The 15,029-nt window shown below is 40.3% G+C and overlaps 1 protein-coding gene across 4 annotated transcripts in view; it reads right to left on the bottom strand.

The window, feature by feature from the left end:
- Gpd2 (glycerol-3-phosphate dehydrogenase 2) overlaps nt 1-15,029 on the bottom strand; it is a 142,754-nt gene that overhangs the window by 55,060 nt on the left and 72,665 nt on the right. For all 4 annotated transcript variants that reach the window (XM_059260482.1, XM_059260479.1, XM_059260480.1 and 1 more), the window contains exons 4-6: nt 14,681-14,805; nt 13,265-13,362; nt 12,122-12,285 (exon numbers count right to left, since the gene is read on the bottom strand). In XM_059260482.1, coding sequence (XP_059116465.1) covers nt 12,122-12,285; nt 13,265-13,362; nt 14,681-14,805 — 387 coding nt within the window. The remainder of the gene's footprint in view (nt 1-12,121; nt 12,286-13,264; nt 13,363-14,680; nt 14,806-15,029) is intronic.

The raw sequence follows: 15,029 nt of genomic DNA, 5'->3' as shown, positions 1-15,029 counted from the left end.
TGTGCCTGTTGCCCATGGAGGTCAGGAGAGGATGTTAGATACCCTAGAACTGAAGTTACAGATGGTTGTGTATCACCAAGCCCAGGTCCTCTGCAGAGCAAGTACTCTTAATCACTGTCCCATTTTTTTTTTTTAACTATGTCTATCTAAGAGTATAAATTTTAGCTAATATTTTGTTTGTATTTTGTGTTTGTTGGCGGGCCTTTTGAAACATGGAGGCCTTTCTTTGTAGCACAGGTTGTCCTAATCCTTGTGACTCCAGCTCCAGGGTGCTGAAATTGCAAGCACACATAGCATGGAAGGTTCCTTTTAGAATTTTCCCATTTTTAGAGATATGACTTATCCAACCCAAGTCCTTGTACATTTGATGCAAGTCCTCTGCTACTGAACTATAGTCACACCTTGCTTTGTTTTGTATTATGAAGAAGAGAAAAAAAAAGTGTTGCCCATGATGGCTTCTTATTCCGACCATCAGCCTTCACCTCTTGATCGCTGAGATTATTGACGTGCCACTATTATCTCTGGGAAATTTTGTCTGATTTATAAATTGAATTCTCATTCAAGAGTCTATCAAAATTATGAGGTTACAAAGGATATGTGAACGTGACCAGATACTAGATATTAAAATATTATTGTTAAGCTCTATGGTGTGGTTATGTTTAAAACAGAAGCTTTACCTTTATGGGCATAGACTAAGGACTGGGCTATAACTCAGCAATACAGTTCTTGCACAGCTGCACAATGAAGGCCCTGGGTTCAAGTCCCAGGAAGGAGATAAGGAACTATTGATACAGATTGTCCTTGGATTTAACATTCGTTAAGTGAGTTCTGCGAAGAAGCAAAGAGAACACAGGTGAAGTCTGTTCATAAGTTAGCTTGTAAGTTTTTAAAGTGGCCGTTGCTGTATTATTCTCATTTCTTTTCTGTAGTTAATAAAAAAAATGCCTTGTTGAACTGTCTTTTTTTTAATGTTTAGAGAAATGTTGCTGGGCATGGTGACACACTCCTTTAATCCCAGCACTCAGGAGGCAGAGGCAGGCAGATCTCTGAGTTTGAGACCAGTCAGGTCTATATAGTGAGTTCCAGGACAACCAGGGCTACATAGAGACACCCTATCTCAGAGAAAAAAAGAAGAAGGAGGAGGAGGAGGGGGGGGGGGGAGGAGGAGGAGAAAGGGAGGGAGGGAGGGATGGAGGGAGGGAGGGAGGGAGGGAGAGAGAGAGGGAGAGAGGAGAGAGAGACAGAGAAAGAAAGATTATTGTGTGTATGGGTGTTTTGCCTATATGTAGGTCTGTGTACAACATGCATGCAGTGCCCCTGGATGCCAGGAGAGGGCTCAAATACCCTGGGACTGGCATTAGCAACAGTTGTGAGCTACCAAGTGGGTGCTTGAGATGGAATTCAGTTCCTCTGAAAAAGCAGCTAATGCTTCAATGCCTCATTATGTTTTTTAATGTGTGACAAATTCAAAAACTAATTGTGGATTGAACATAAAATGTTCCCCATGGACTCAAGGATTGAAACACTTGGTTCCAGCTGGTGCTGCTTGGACAGCTTGCAGACCCTTTAGGAGAGTCTCACTGCAGGAAGGGGGTTGGTCACTGGGGATGAGCCTTGAGGGTTTATAGCCCTCCCCTCACTTCCCATTTACTCTCTGCCACCAACATGTTCCTTACCTACCGTGTCTTTCTAGCTATGATAGATACCCATAAGTATGCTGTGAGCCAAAATGAGCCCTGTTTTCCCTATATTTACTTTTGAGAGGTGCTTTATCATAGCAATGAGAAAGGAAACAAGACATCAGTGATGGACAGAAATCATGATAGTATAATCTTCATTCTGTAATGTTATTTCAACTAACCAAATACCTTCACAACTTTGTGTATCCAAAATATTGACCCAAATATTTAGCTACATTCTCCCTTCCTGAAAAATATGGATCATAATACTATCCTAGCTTATATACATAGGGTTGAGTTGACTAAAATGACTGATGAAAATCACTTAGAAAGCATACTGTTAAACAAAAGGAAAAACACTGTTGGCCATAAGGATGAAGAGTATCTGCCACATATGTAGTGAATTATCTCAAAACTCATAGGTTCATAATTCTATGTTACTGACAGATACAATGACTTGTTAATAGATTCCGTATTTACTTTGGGAAGAATAAGCAAACTGAGAGGCCAAAGGCCCAGGTTTTTAATATAATAGCTTTTGCCTTTGATCCACTCCTCCCCCCCCCCTCTGAGGGCCATTGAGCAAGAGTGGGAGAGGAGGAGAGCCTTCTCTTGAACCCACCAGATCTATCTGCTCAGGCCACTTTATACACACCTTAACACTCGTGAGTCTTCAGCAGTTTTCAAACTTTTATATACAAGGCATCTGCTAATTCAGTGTGTTACACCTGATCAGGTCTACTTCTGTGTGCTTTTTAAAAAAATACCGTAAGAGAATGAAAGCCTGGTGTTTAATACATGCCTGCCAAGTGAGCAATAAACGATTGCCAAGTTTCCTGGGGGCTCTGGGGCTCTGCCTCGTCATCAGGAAGCCAAAGCATATGCTGGATGTTAGCCTGGGTGGACATGGTGTGTCCTATTTATTCAAGGCTTCCTTTGAAGCCACAGTTTGTAAGTTTTGTTTCTTAGGGGTATATGTCAAATTTCATTTAGCATTAGTTGGTATCCAGATACACTGAATGGCAAAAAGGCAGCATTTGAGGGCAAAAGAAAAAAAAAAATGCCTGCTATATGAGCAATGATGTCAGCTTCATTTATGTAACCCACAGAAAAGCAGAAGAGAAATGCAGCAGGGAGGAGGAGAGAGAGCAGGGGATCAGCAGGAACAACTACGTGGTCTGTTTAGAAGTGGAGAACTGTATACGGACAGAAGAGTACGACAACAAATATCCTTGAAATGGACATCCAAGAGGCAAATAATCTTAAATAATGTTCTTCGAAAACATCTTGTTTTAAATCCGGAGATTATAAACATTATCTCTTATTTGGAACATGTTCATCGGCACAATGTTTTTCCCTAAAAAGGTTTGGCAAATATTTCTGGAAAAAAATCTTGAAAATTTAAATACATAAGAGGATGCTTGTAGAACTAATACTCACTTCAGAATATTTTCAATGAAAAATAGAAATGTGGTAGGATAGCCATAGAACCAACCCAAATATAACAATACTTGGAAAGTGACTTGTCTATAAAGTTTTTTCTATTTATTTTCTTATTTAAACCTCAAAATAGCCTATAAGTTAGGTATCATAGCCTGAGGTGTTTTTTTTTGTTTTTGTTGTTTTGTTTTGTTTTGTTTTGTTTTGTTTTGTTTTGTTTTGTTTTGCTTTGTTTTGTTTTGTTTCTGGAGACAAGGTTTCTCTGTGTAGCCCTAGCTGTCTTGGAACTCACTCTGTAAACCAGGCTGGCCCCAAACTCAGAGATTCATCTGCCTCTGCCTCCTCAGTGCTGAGATTAAAGGCATGCACCACCACCACCCAGCCTGGTATCACAGCCTAAATTCACAGATACACAGTGTGTGGTTGAAAATACAGTAAAATTGTAAAGCAGCTCTTCAGGGTGACATTAAGCATACTGTATCATCCTGTTTCTAAGACTCATCCACATTGTTCAATTCACAGTTCATTCACTTTCAATCCTGGTTTAATTCCACTATGTAAATTGAAATAAATCATTCATTTGTCTTTTGATGGGTATTTCCTTTATTTCCATTTTTCAATCAGACATGGCGATTTGATGAACCTTTCTATATATATCTCCTGGTGGACATATGTAAGAACGTTCTGGGTCATATACAATGACAGTGTCTGGATCTAGTTCACACTGTGTATCCATCTGCTCTGCAAAGGGTTTGTAACAACTTTTACAGCACATTGTATAACTATTTTACAAAATTTAAAAACAAAACTAAATAGTATTTTACTTAAAAATGTCTATGTGCTAAGATATTAAAAAAAAAGAAGGATCCATAATCTAGGAAACAGGAAGAATGATGGCACGTGGAATAGTCATAGACAGCTTCAGTACTGAGAATATTCTGGACTCTAGGCCTAGTTGTAAATTCCAGAGTCTGTATTATTATGCTCTATAACTTACACATATATGTATGCCCCATTCTATGTGTTAATATTTATGTAATTTTAAACTTTACATAATAAGAACCTGAAAATGCTAAGAACCATGGGAATTATGTGCAACTAGAACTTAATGGATTTTTTCATTTAAGAGACTACAATAAAAATAGTATTCACAAAGTTTTATTATATTGTGCCAAATTTTGGCAATTTTGAGTCCCCAAGATGATATCCCTCTACTCCAGATGAGACTGGGTGCATTCAGAGAAATATGGCCATAGAAAACACCCCTCTTAATAGTGTGGTTTCTTTTCAGTTATCTCAATCAATCAAAGCTTACAGACCTTGAGAAATGAAGGACCACTAGTAAAGTTCACCTTTCAAAATATTTTTTCTCTTGATAAATATATTTATCTTGAAAACATTTAAATAAGCAAGTATCAAAAAAAAATGATTACCTTCCCAGTGACTGAAAAATGAAAAATTGAGTACCTCAAAAGTAAAGTGAATATCAGTATATAGCCTCAGCCTCTATGGTTATTTTCTAAACCACATACATGGACTACTGTTCTCATATGCTATACACAGGTGAATCACAAACAAATAAAAATTTCTAAAGAATTTGATAGTAAAAATCTAAGGAATTACAGAGTGTTCTTCCTAAAACATAGTAGATTAGGCTCAGCCACTCCACCTGGAGACAACGCTCCAATTTAAAGAACTGTGTTAACAGCTCCAGAGAAGCTAGCTAACAAGGAAGACCCTAAGAGGGATGCTTGGATCACCCTAGGAAGGGGAACTAGATGAGATCTCCATGAGTAAACTGGGGATGGGGGGGTGGAGGGTAGGGGATGGGGGATGAGAACATAAGGGAATGAGAAGGTCAAGCTGGAACAAGGATGGAGTGGGAGAGCAATGAAAGAGTTACCTTGATAGAGGGAGACATCATGGGGATAGGGAGAAATCTGGTGCTAGGGGAAGTTCCCAGGAATCCATAGGATGACCACAGCTTAGACTACTAGCAATTGTGGAGAGGGTGCTTGAGCTGGCTTACCCTGGTAATCAGATCGGTGAATACCCTAACTGTCATCATAGAGCCTTCATCCAGTAACTTAATAGAAGCAGATTCAGAGATCCACAGGTAAGCACCAGGCTGAGCTCCAGGAGTCCAGTCGAAGAAAGGGAAGAGAGATTCTATGAGCAAAGGGCACCAATATCATGATGGGGAAACCTACAGAGACAACAAAACCAAGCTAGTGGGAACTCAAGAACTTTAGACTAACAGCTGTGGAGCCTCCATGGGACTGGACTAGGCCTTCTGCATAATGGAGACAGTTGTTTAGCTTGATCTGCTTAATGGGCCCCTTGGCAACAGGATCAGGATCCATGCCTGGTGAATGAGCTGGCTTTTTTGAGCCCACTACCTATGGTGGGACACCTTACACAGCCCTGATGCAGGGGCTTGGACCTGCCTCAACTGAATGTATCCGGCTCTGTTGACTCCTCATGGGAGGCCTTACCTTTTCGGAAGAGGGAATGGGTTGAGAGGGGAAGGCTAGGGCGGGGCAGGAGGTGGGACGAGATGGGGATCTGTGATTGGTATGTAAAACAAATAAAAAATTTCTTAATAAAAAAATTCTAACCTGATTTAAAAAAAAAAAAGAACCCTATTAAACAGCAAAGGCACTCCAAAATCTTGAAGACAGGCAGTGGGTATTGTTCACAAATCTACGATGTTCGGTTATCTGGTCAACCTATTTCCATGACTCTGGAGAAGTCAGGGTGTCTCTGTGTTTAAGTAGGTAACACCCAAAAAAGCTCAACCTATTGCTTATAGGTATCATACACTGACACCACTTTGATTTCATTTGTGTTCCAGGAACTCTTTGGGGTCGAGGGGGAAGAGTGCAATGAAAAAACAATAAGTAAAAAAAAAAAAAAAAAAATCACCTGTGAGGTATTGAGTAATTGATTTTCCTTTAAGCTTTAAAAGTAGATAAATACCTTAAAAGACTCGTCTCGTCTTTGACTTGAGCTTTCTTTTATTAAAGTGTACGGTCTCAGTGCATGCCTAAAGGAGTAATAGGCTGCTCCTAACAAAGAGGCTGGATTCTACAATCTGCCTTTTGCCAGAGGCATCATTTCCCCAAAGCGCACAGCTAACTGCAATCCCCTGCTGTACCTGTAACAATTTAATTGTATACGTCAGCCTAGTCAAGCATCTTCAGCTCATGACTGGGAGACATGAAATTCATTGTCATTATTGTCCCTGTCATTTTGGATCATTATATCCTGCTGCAGAATTTTCCTCACTTCAGTGCATTTTTACCTCCAGGAGCCAGGGATTATAGCTGAGGTTGGGGTGGGGGCAGGACCGTGAACTACATTTACCTCAGGGGAGCCAGAGATTAAATTGGCTTTGCTCTCTCACCAGCTGAATGCATCTTTGTACGCTGTGAGTTTTAAGATGGAATAAAAATGAATATTCTAGTGAACGATAGGCTTTAATTTCCCCTTTGAAACATGGGTGTAACCAACTTTTATTTACACTGGGAAAGCCAATACGATTTCTTCTGGTTTTGATTTTCATATGTGCATATGGTACACTTACAAGCATTGTTAGGTATACAGTGAAACATCTTTCTCTGTCAGTGTCTTGACTGGCAGAAAGGAAAAATTTAAAGCTACGACTTTGTTCCCCCATTCCATTTTACAGAGGTTTAATGGGGTTATTTAATGGCTTTAAATATTTAATGATTTTTAATTATATCTCATTTTCTGTGCAGATGATTGGATGACTAAAGTCCATCTAAAGTGCACCAGGAATCCACTCTGGGAACTGGAATTTTTATTTTTAAGGCATGGTCTTGGGTGTGGTGGCACATGCATTTAATCCCAGCACTGCAGAGGCAAAGACAGGCTGATCTCTGTGAGTTCTAAGCCAGCCAGAGCTACATAGTGAGAAGTGGTCTCCAAACACATACAGACAGAGAAGGCAAGGTCTTATCTAACCTAAGCAGGCCTAGAACTGAGTATGTAGCTGAATATGATCTTGAACTCCTGATCCTGCTGTCTTCATTTCCCATGTTCTGGGATTACCAAGATGTGTCACCACTGTGAGGAACTACAAAGCTGGACTAAAGCTGACAGAAGAGGAAATAAGTTCCTAGGAACCAGGCTACACTCCAGCAGCAGCCACATAATCTAACAGACTGCCAAGCATCTAAGCATAGAAGCTTTCGATACCTTCCCACTTTCTTAGACAATGGCTTGGTCACCACTCTCTCTACCTGGGAACTCTTAGTGCACACCGTGTAGCCAGGACCTAACTAGTAAGACTCTAGTAGTTAAGGACTAGGAGCTCACAGGAGACATGGGGCCATGGTTCAGAGAGAAAGCTAGGGAATGAATTACATATTTTCAATAAAGAATATAAGGAATTATAACTAGAGGGAAAATCTGGTATGCGACTTGTATCCTTTCATTTCATATGGATTTTACCGAGAAACTTGACATTTACTCTGTCTGCATTTAAAAAGATAGCAGTTATTCCTCCATAAGCATCAATTTGTCTTTTAACAGTTAACAGTGAAATACCATGGTGGTCATACTTATGCCATACACAAAAATGAATATACAATTACATCAGAAAATGTGGGGAGCGACGTCTGGTGGAGCACACCTATAAAACCAGCACTGGGAAGGCAGGGAGATGATTTCAAGGCCATCCTGGACTACATAGTAAGAACATGTCTCTGAAAACATAAAGAAACAAGCAAAATGCAAGAAAATTTTATTCCATGACTTACAGGAATTTTTTTTAGAGAAGTGTATTTTGCTTTGATCATATGCAGTAGCTATCAGAATTTATCTAGGACTAACTATGGCCCTAAGTAATTAAAAACTTTTGAGCCAGGTACGGTGGAGCAGACCTTTAATCTCAGCATTCAGGAGGCAGAGGCAGGTGGATCTCTGTGAGATCAAGGTCAGCCTGGTCTACATAGTGAGTTCTCGACCAGCCAGAGTTACAGAGTGAGACTGTCTTGACCCTACAGCTCTGGTGCAGACCCCAGCAGCTGGTCAGCAGGTGAGAGACCTGTGGGCAGGCCACACCACCACTGCTGCCACCCACTGGACACTGTTCCCATGGGGCTCTGTCTCAAAATAAAAAAAATAAAATAAAATAAGAATAAAATCTTTTGATATTTGTACAGTTTGTACTTCTAAACAGACACCTTAAAGCTCTAACAGTTCGATGCACAGGTGAGACAGTTGTTTAGCTTGAACTGTTTAGGGGCCCCCTGGCAGTGGGGTAGGGATCCATTCCTGGTAGATGAGCGGGCTTTTGAGAGCCCAGTGCTTATGGTGGGACACCTTGTGTAGCCTTGGTGCAGGGGGAGGGGCTTGGATCTGCCTCTACTGAGTGTACCAGGTTCTGCTGACTCCCCAGAGAAGGCCTTGCCTTGGAGGAGGTAGGAATGGGGGGTGGGTTGTGGGAGAAGGCTGGGGGGCGGGAGGACAAAGGAGAGGGGGATCTGTGATTGGTATGTAAAATGAATAGAAAATTTCTTAATAATAAGATAGATAGATGGGTAAATAAATAAATAATGCAAGGGGGAAAAAGCTCTAACAGTTCAGTACTGAACAGACCTTAAAGGTTGTATCAATCCCTAGGCCAACTTCATGATAATGATGACTGGTCTAGGCCACTATGTTTCCAAGGCATCATAGTCACTGTGGCTGATGTAGCTCCATGATGTATTTACTCATGAGAGTTTGTAGTTAACACAGCTCTGACATCACTCAAAACTTCATTTTATGAATATGCATAATCTTTTCATTAGGATCAAGATTCTCTGTAGGTAGAAATTACAAAAACTGTTTCTGTTTACTTTAAAATAGGTAACTCTATATGAATGTAAGTACTGTTTTTAAAGTTCCTTCAAGCCTGAATTCATTTTGAAACACACTGGGTTGTCTTACAGTCTTGTAATGGAATAGTTCTTTACTTTTCCCTTTGCATGTGTGTGTGGCACACATGTCTGTACAAAGAGGCCAGAGAAGACATCAGTATCTTTCTCAGCTGCCTTCACCTTATTCCCTTGAAATAGGGTCTCTCACTGAGCCTGGAGCCTGATAGGTTTTTGTTTATTTGTTGTTGCTGTTCTTCTTCTTTTCTGGAAGGTGGTGGAGGCTGCGGGGAGGCTAGGCTGGCTGGTCAGGCAAGCCCTGTTTCTGCGCATGCCCCCCTCCTACTGCCCAAGATCACAGGTACAGAAGGCCATGCCTAGCTATTTACTTGAGTGCTAGAGAGCTCAGGCTTTAATGCTTGTGAAGCAAGTGCTCTTAGCCAATGAGCCATGTGCAGAAGTCCACATAATGGTTACTTATGAATAAGAGATTATTTCATCTCAGTAATGAACCTTTTGTAAAGTATACACACAAGGTTGTCATGGTTCAAAAAGACTGGTTTTCTCTTCGAAATGCCTTGAGTCAAGGATTAGGGCTTTCTTCCCTGCTTCTGAAAATGCCTTGAATTCCTTTGCCTTGGTGTTTCCTTCCTCCTTGTTTTACAGGGACACAGTCTGTGCAGCACACCATACTGGATAAAAGAGGAGTTGTCAAGATCTGTGAGTACACAGGGAGAGCAAACCAACAGTTCTACTCTTTCACAGCTTTGTTCTTGCCTCACCTTAAATATTACATATTGCAGCCCGAAGAATTTCAGAACAAAGTGGAAAGACAAACATTTGATTTCAAATGGCCGGAGTAATTATTTTTCACTTCTTCCATTCATGATGGAAGATTGTACAATTGTGAAACATCAATTTGAAATTATTTTAAGCTGGGCAGTGGTGGCACACACCAGGCAGGTGGATCTCTGTGAGTTCAAGGCCAGCCTGGTCTAAAGAGTAACTTCCAGGACAGGCTCCAAAGCTACAGAGAAACCCTGTGTCAAAAAACCAAAAAAAAAAAAGTTTTCAATAAATTTTACTCAATTTCTATTTCTGTGCCCTCTAACCAAGTATAAAGATCAATTCATTCTAAATTAGGGTGACTTTTTCTCTTAATTCTAGTAGGATGTTTCTTCTGCTTTACAAAACACAGATTTTCCCTGGATTCGCCACAGTAAGAATCTATAATTCAAACTAAAACAGTCATGAGCCCAGTTAAGAGACCAATGTTCTTCAGTGGGTAATTCCAGCATGCACAGCCTAACACAGAAGACTTAGCACCTAACACATCCCATGTTATTGAAAACAGTAGAAATTTGAAAGGATTTGGGTGGGAGGAAGAAGTAAGAGAAGGGCAAGGCCACAAGCATTTCCACGTGAGTATAGACAGGATGCTATTTACGGAATGCCTACTCCTCCTGGACCAGAAGCCTCTTTACAGTAATCACCCAATAAACTACAATAGATTAACATTAAGGGTCTGTTGCAGAGAAAGCAGATTCACAGTGAAGGTTGTCCTTTAACATGTAGGCTCCATCAAGGGCACCAAAAAAGTAGTTAAGTGCCCACCCCCCTGTGGTGTCTCAGATGCTGAAAAAGCCCTACAAACTGCTAATTTTCCAGCTTTTAATGTTTGTCTAAGACCCTTAACATTTCTCTAATATTGTTGCTCCTAGGACATTTTCTTAAGTTTGGTCCCTATTGCCCCCTCTGCACATACACATTCTGCATTTATATATAAAAGCCTGTCAGGCAGCTGAATTGATTCAGAAAGGTAACACTGGAACAAAGTAAAAGCGGGGGAGGGAGAAGAAAAGGAAAGATGGCCTTAAAGGCAGATACAGTATCACTTAATATAATATAAAATATTGCATCAAATACTCTAAAACAACACAACAACAACAACAACAAAAAAAAAAACCACAATCCTTTGTGCTAAGAATTCATGTATCTAACACCAAATATAAAGACCACGTAATGGGAGGGGATTATTGAGATTCAAATCCTAAATGTCTTTGTGTCATAAAATTGCTAAGCCTTTTCAACAAGTACCTTCACCTGTGTCCAGCTAGCTTCTAATAAGGGAATATTCTTACAGTATTTTCTAGTCCTGTACACACGCTTTAACATGACCAGTGAAGATCATAAATGGGTTTTGATTGTACTGTTTTGTATTGTTGCTGTTGACTGTGGCCTATCTGGAAATATATTGTTTACTTTCCTTGAACAAAAATGTGCAAATTATATTATGTACGTACATGCACAACAGAATTCACATTGAACACACAGCAAATGGACATTAGGTAAAAGTAAAAGGGGGAAAAAAATCTACCAGCAAGCAAATAAGTAATAATAAACGAAAGTTTGGGTTCACAGATGCACTGTTCATCTACCCTCAACATATAAATTATACGGTCAAGAATGACGTGTCCTATGCAAAACAAAAACATGTCAATTTCAGCCCAAGGGGCATTTTTCTCTAGGTTTATAACCCCTTGAAAATAGAGGTTTCATCGAGAAAATCTAACAGATCCTCAGCTGCTTTCAACATCATAATATATTCATAAGGCAAGTATTCACTGCCAAACATAGAACAAATTGAGTGGCATGAGGGTGGGGGAAATTCACAGCTATGAGAAATGGACCAAACCAACCATGAGGCACAGGTAGAAGTGAGAGGGGAAACAGAACGTAACACAAACAGCCAGGTGCCGTGACTCACACCTCTAATCCCAGCACTTGGGAGGCTGAGGCAGGAGAACTGCCTCAAATGTAAAGCCAGACTATACAGTGAGTTCCAGGCCAGCCTGGAATCATTTTAATTAATTAAATTATTTTAATTAATTAAACAAAACAAAGATTTTTAGAAGCAAAGCACCATGGGTAGTTTTCCAGCCAGTACTAAAAAAAAAAATGGTGTGTGGGTACATTTGTTTGTTGCATAAGATTAACATTAAAAGTGAGAATGCAAACCTATTTCATCACTACGGTGTACTATAAGGGTCAGGGCACTCGCAGGGGTCATAACTGGACAGAAAAATACCTCGTACAAAGAAAAGACGTATCACATACCATCATAGTAGACAATGGCTCCTACCAGCTTGTCCTTCTGGAGCATGGGGAAATGCTCGAGGGCTCTGGATTTGCTGAGGACGTAACTGCTCTTCAGGCAATTACTTCCTGCAACCAGATCATACATCTTGATTCCCACCCAGTAATAAGGTAACTGCCACCACCTACAGCATAAGCAGGGAGAGAGGGCTTTTTTTAGAAACACAGTATAACATTATAGAATGTCACCTTAAATTACAAGGAAAGCCATTCAGGAAAAGCAAAGTCATGCCTAGAAGTAGTGGGCTGAAAAAAAAGAACCTGCGTAGCTGTTTCTTACACTAGCTTGGCCACCATACAGAAGAGAGCCAATGAGAGTTTATGATCGCCTCCATGGCTGGTCCCTGCTGCATCTTAGAATTCTTCAGGACACATTCAAAATAAATCCTTGTGCCTGGGCCTCACAGGTCTAGAGATAGATTCAAACAATGTAGAGTTGGAGGCCTTGGTAAATGTAAACTACACCCAGGTTGAAGAAGCCCTCAGCAATCTGTAACTAAATACAGCCTAGATGACCAAATCTGTTTCAAGCCCTACACCACCCGTGTGGCTAAAAGAATTACATAATCCACCTTTTTGTGTTACTGGGCCTTTCTCCCACTTAGGGCAACTTCACACACAGTTCTAACATTAGGGAAATGAGTTTGATAGTGTATAATCACACCTCCCAGATGAATTTCAACCCAATATAGCTAGCTGGGCTTTGAGTTTCTACACAGTAGCTTCAGATTTTGCATCAGGGTAATTTGGGAGGAGAAGGGGGGGTCTACATTTTACGCTGCACATATAACCTCATTCGAATGCCTTAAAGACAGCTGTTCACCTATGTACTCTGAAAAACTAGAATAAGATTCTGTTAATTATAAACAGAGAACTCAACCTCCTTTGCCTTCAAAATCTGACCCTTAGACATATGTCCACAGAGACTATTTAAGAAATACTTTATTTTTCAATACACCAAAGAAAGTATTTGGAATGGATTAAAGATTAGAACCAATTAAAACCACATTAAGAAATACACAGGAAAGAACTGTTTCCATGAGAGCCCATGTTGTTCTGCTACCCGAGACAAGCACACAGCCACAGGTGATAGCAAAGGCTTACTTGTAAACTGGGAGCATTATAGGCAAGGGGTTTGATAAATGGGGAGCGATTTCCAGTAAGTTGGCGCGTTCGTGAAGGGCTTCTTTCACCATCCTATACTGAAAATCAAAACAGAGAAAATTAGTTTGGCAGTAACAGATCATAATATTTTCAAATGGCAAATAGACACCCTGCCAACTGATTGATATACAGAAACCTTCCACCTCTGAGCGAGGAGAGCCTCCCTCCTAATCAAATCTCTAATAATACATCATGCTGTCAACCTCAAAGATTTTTTAGAAACCTTAACTGTATTTGCATAGGAGAAAAACATGCTGTCAGAGTTCCCAGGTGTAAGATATTTTCCTGACTTGAGTTACAAGATTATTGTAACCATTTATCTTGCTTTCTCTGGATTGTCCCCTTTCCCTGTTCCCCAGAACGTTTTCTCCAGGTAAGAGATAACAGATTGCTCAAATTCATGGAAAGTTCTCTTGCCTTCCCTAAACCCAGCGAAGATGATATGTAGCCCTGGACTGCTATTTTACAGACGGGAAAGTCTTTGTCTGCACTCCTGTGGCCTTCATTATGCCTGCCTAAAGAGCTAGCATTATTATTATAATACGAATTTTACACATGACAATAAGGCGGTAGATATTGACAAAATAAGCCAGAACACATCTGAAATAAGTCGATCATGAGTCCCGTGCTGTTTTCTCGGCATCCATCACAGACGCTGAAGAGAGACATAAGAAAAGGGGACAGATTCAAAGCTGACTTGTCAAGGCGAGAAAAGGGGCCAGACTCAAAACTTGACAATGGCAAGTCCTCGCTGCTGTGTTTCCCTTGTATGAAAAGCAGATATGGAGGGAAGCTGATTTTTTTTTTTCACCCCTCTGGGAAATGTCACTTTCCACAGTGCCTTGGCAGTTTTCAAATGACGGCAGACTGGACACAATAACGTGTGACACACGGAAAGCGTGACTCAGAACATTTTTTTTTTTTCCTGAAGAATATGTCAGTGGCAATATGAGTGCATGATTGCAGCTACAGTTAAGAGATCAATTTGGCACTCCGTCTGCATTACAGCACAGCGCCCCTGAAACTGCTCCCAAGGAGCAATTTGGTGGCCATTGGCAAAAACCCAATCACAATTGTTCAAAGACAACACATCTAAAAGCGATTCTGGAAGTCTGCTACTTTGACATGCTTGTACAGAAAAAGCCCCTGATTACCCGTAAACATAATACTCCACAGCACGAACTGGCACACCTCTCCTAAAAGATACTCCAGCAGCATACACTAAACAGGTATTTTGAACAGGAAGAAATGTTTAAAGCCATTTAAAAAAAGAAAAAGAAAAGAAAAAAGCCTGATTTAATTGGGTAGAAAAAGCATAGCGGCAATTTTTGTTTAACAACCTGCATACACAATTACCTGCTCAACATCCAAGTTCATGATAGCCTTCTGGAGATATCGCACGCCACCGTGGATCAATTTAGTGCTTCTGCTGCTGGTCCCCGATGCAAAGTCATCTCTCTCTATAAGGGCTGTTTTTAGTCCTGTGTAACCAGAAAACCAAATTAACTTCTTAAATTACACAATTTGTATGTAATTCATTAAAGGCACTTCTCCAGGGTAGAGACAATCACTGGAAAAATTAGTCTGAACATGGATAAATTTGTATTCAAAGTGCAGTACACTGTCTATATTATAATGAAGAGATTTTAGGCTCTTCCTGAGGGAAAAGTCAAGCCAGAACTAGAAGCATATTAAACTGTGAATG

The sequence above is a fragment of the Peromyscus eremicus genome, chromosome 4 (genome assembly GCF_949786415.1).
Source record: "Peromyscus eremicus chromosome 4, PerEre_H2_v1, whole genome shotgun sequence".
NCBI lineage: Eukaryota > Metazoa > Chordata > Mammalia > Rodentia > Cricetidae > Peromyscus > Peromyscus eremicus.
This window is presented reverse-complemented; position numbering and strand designations above follow the sequence as displayed.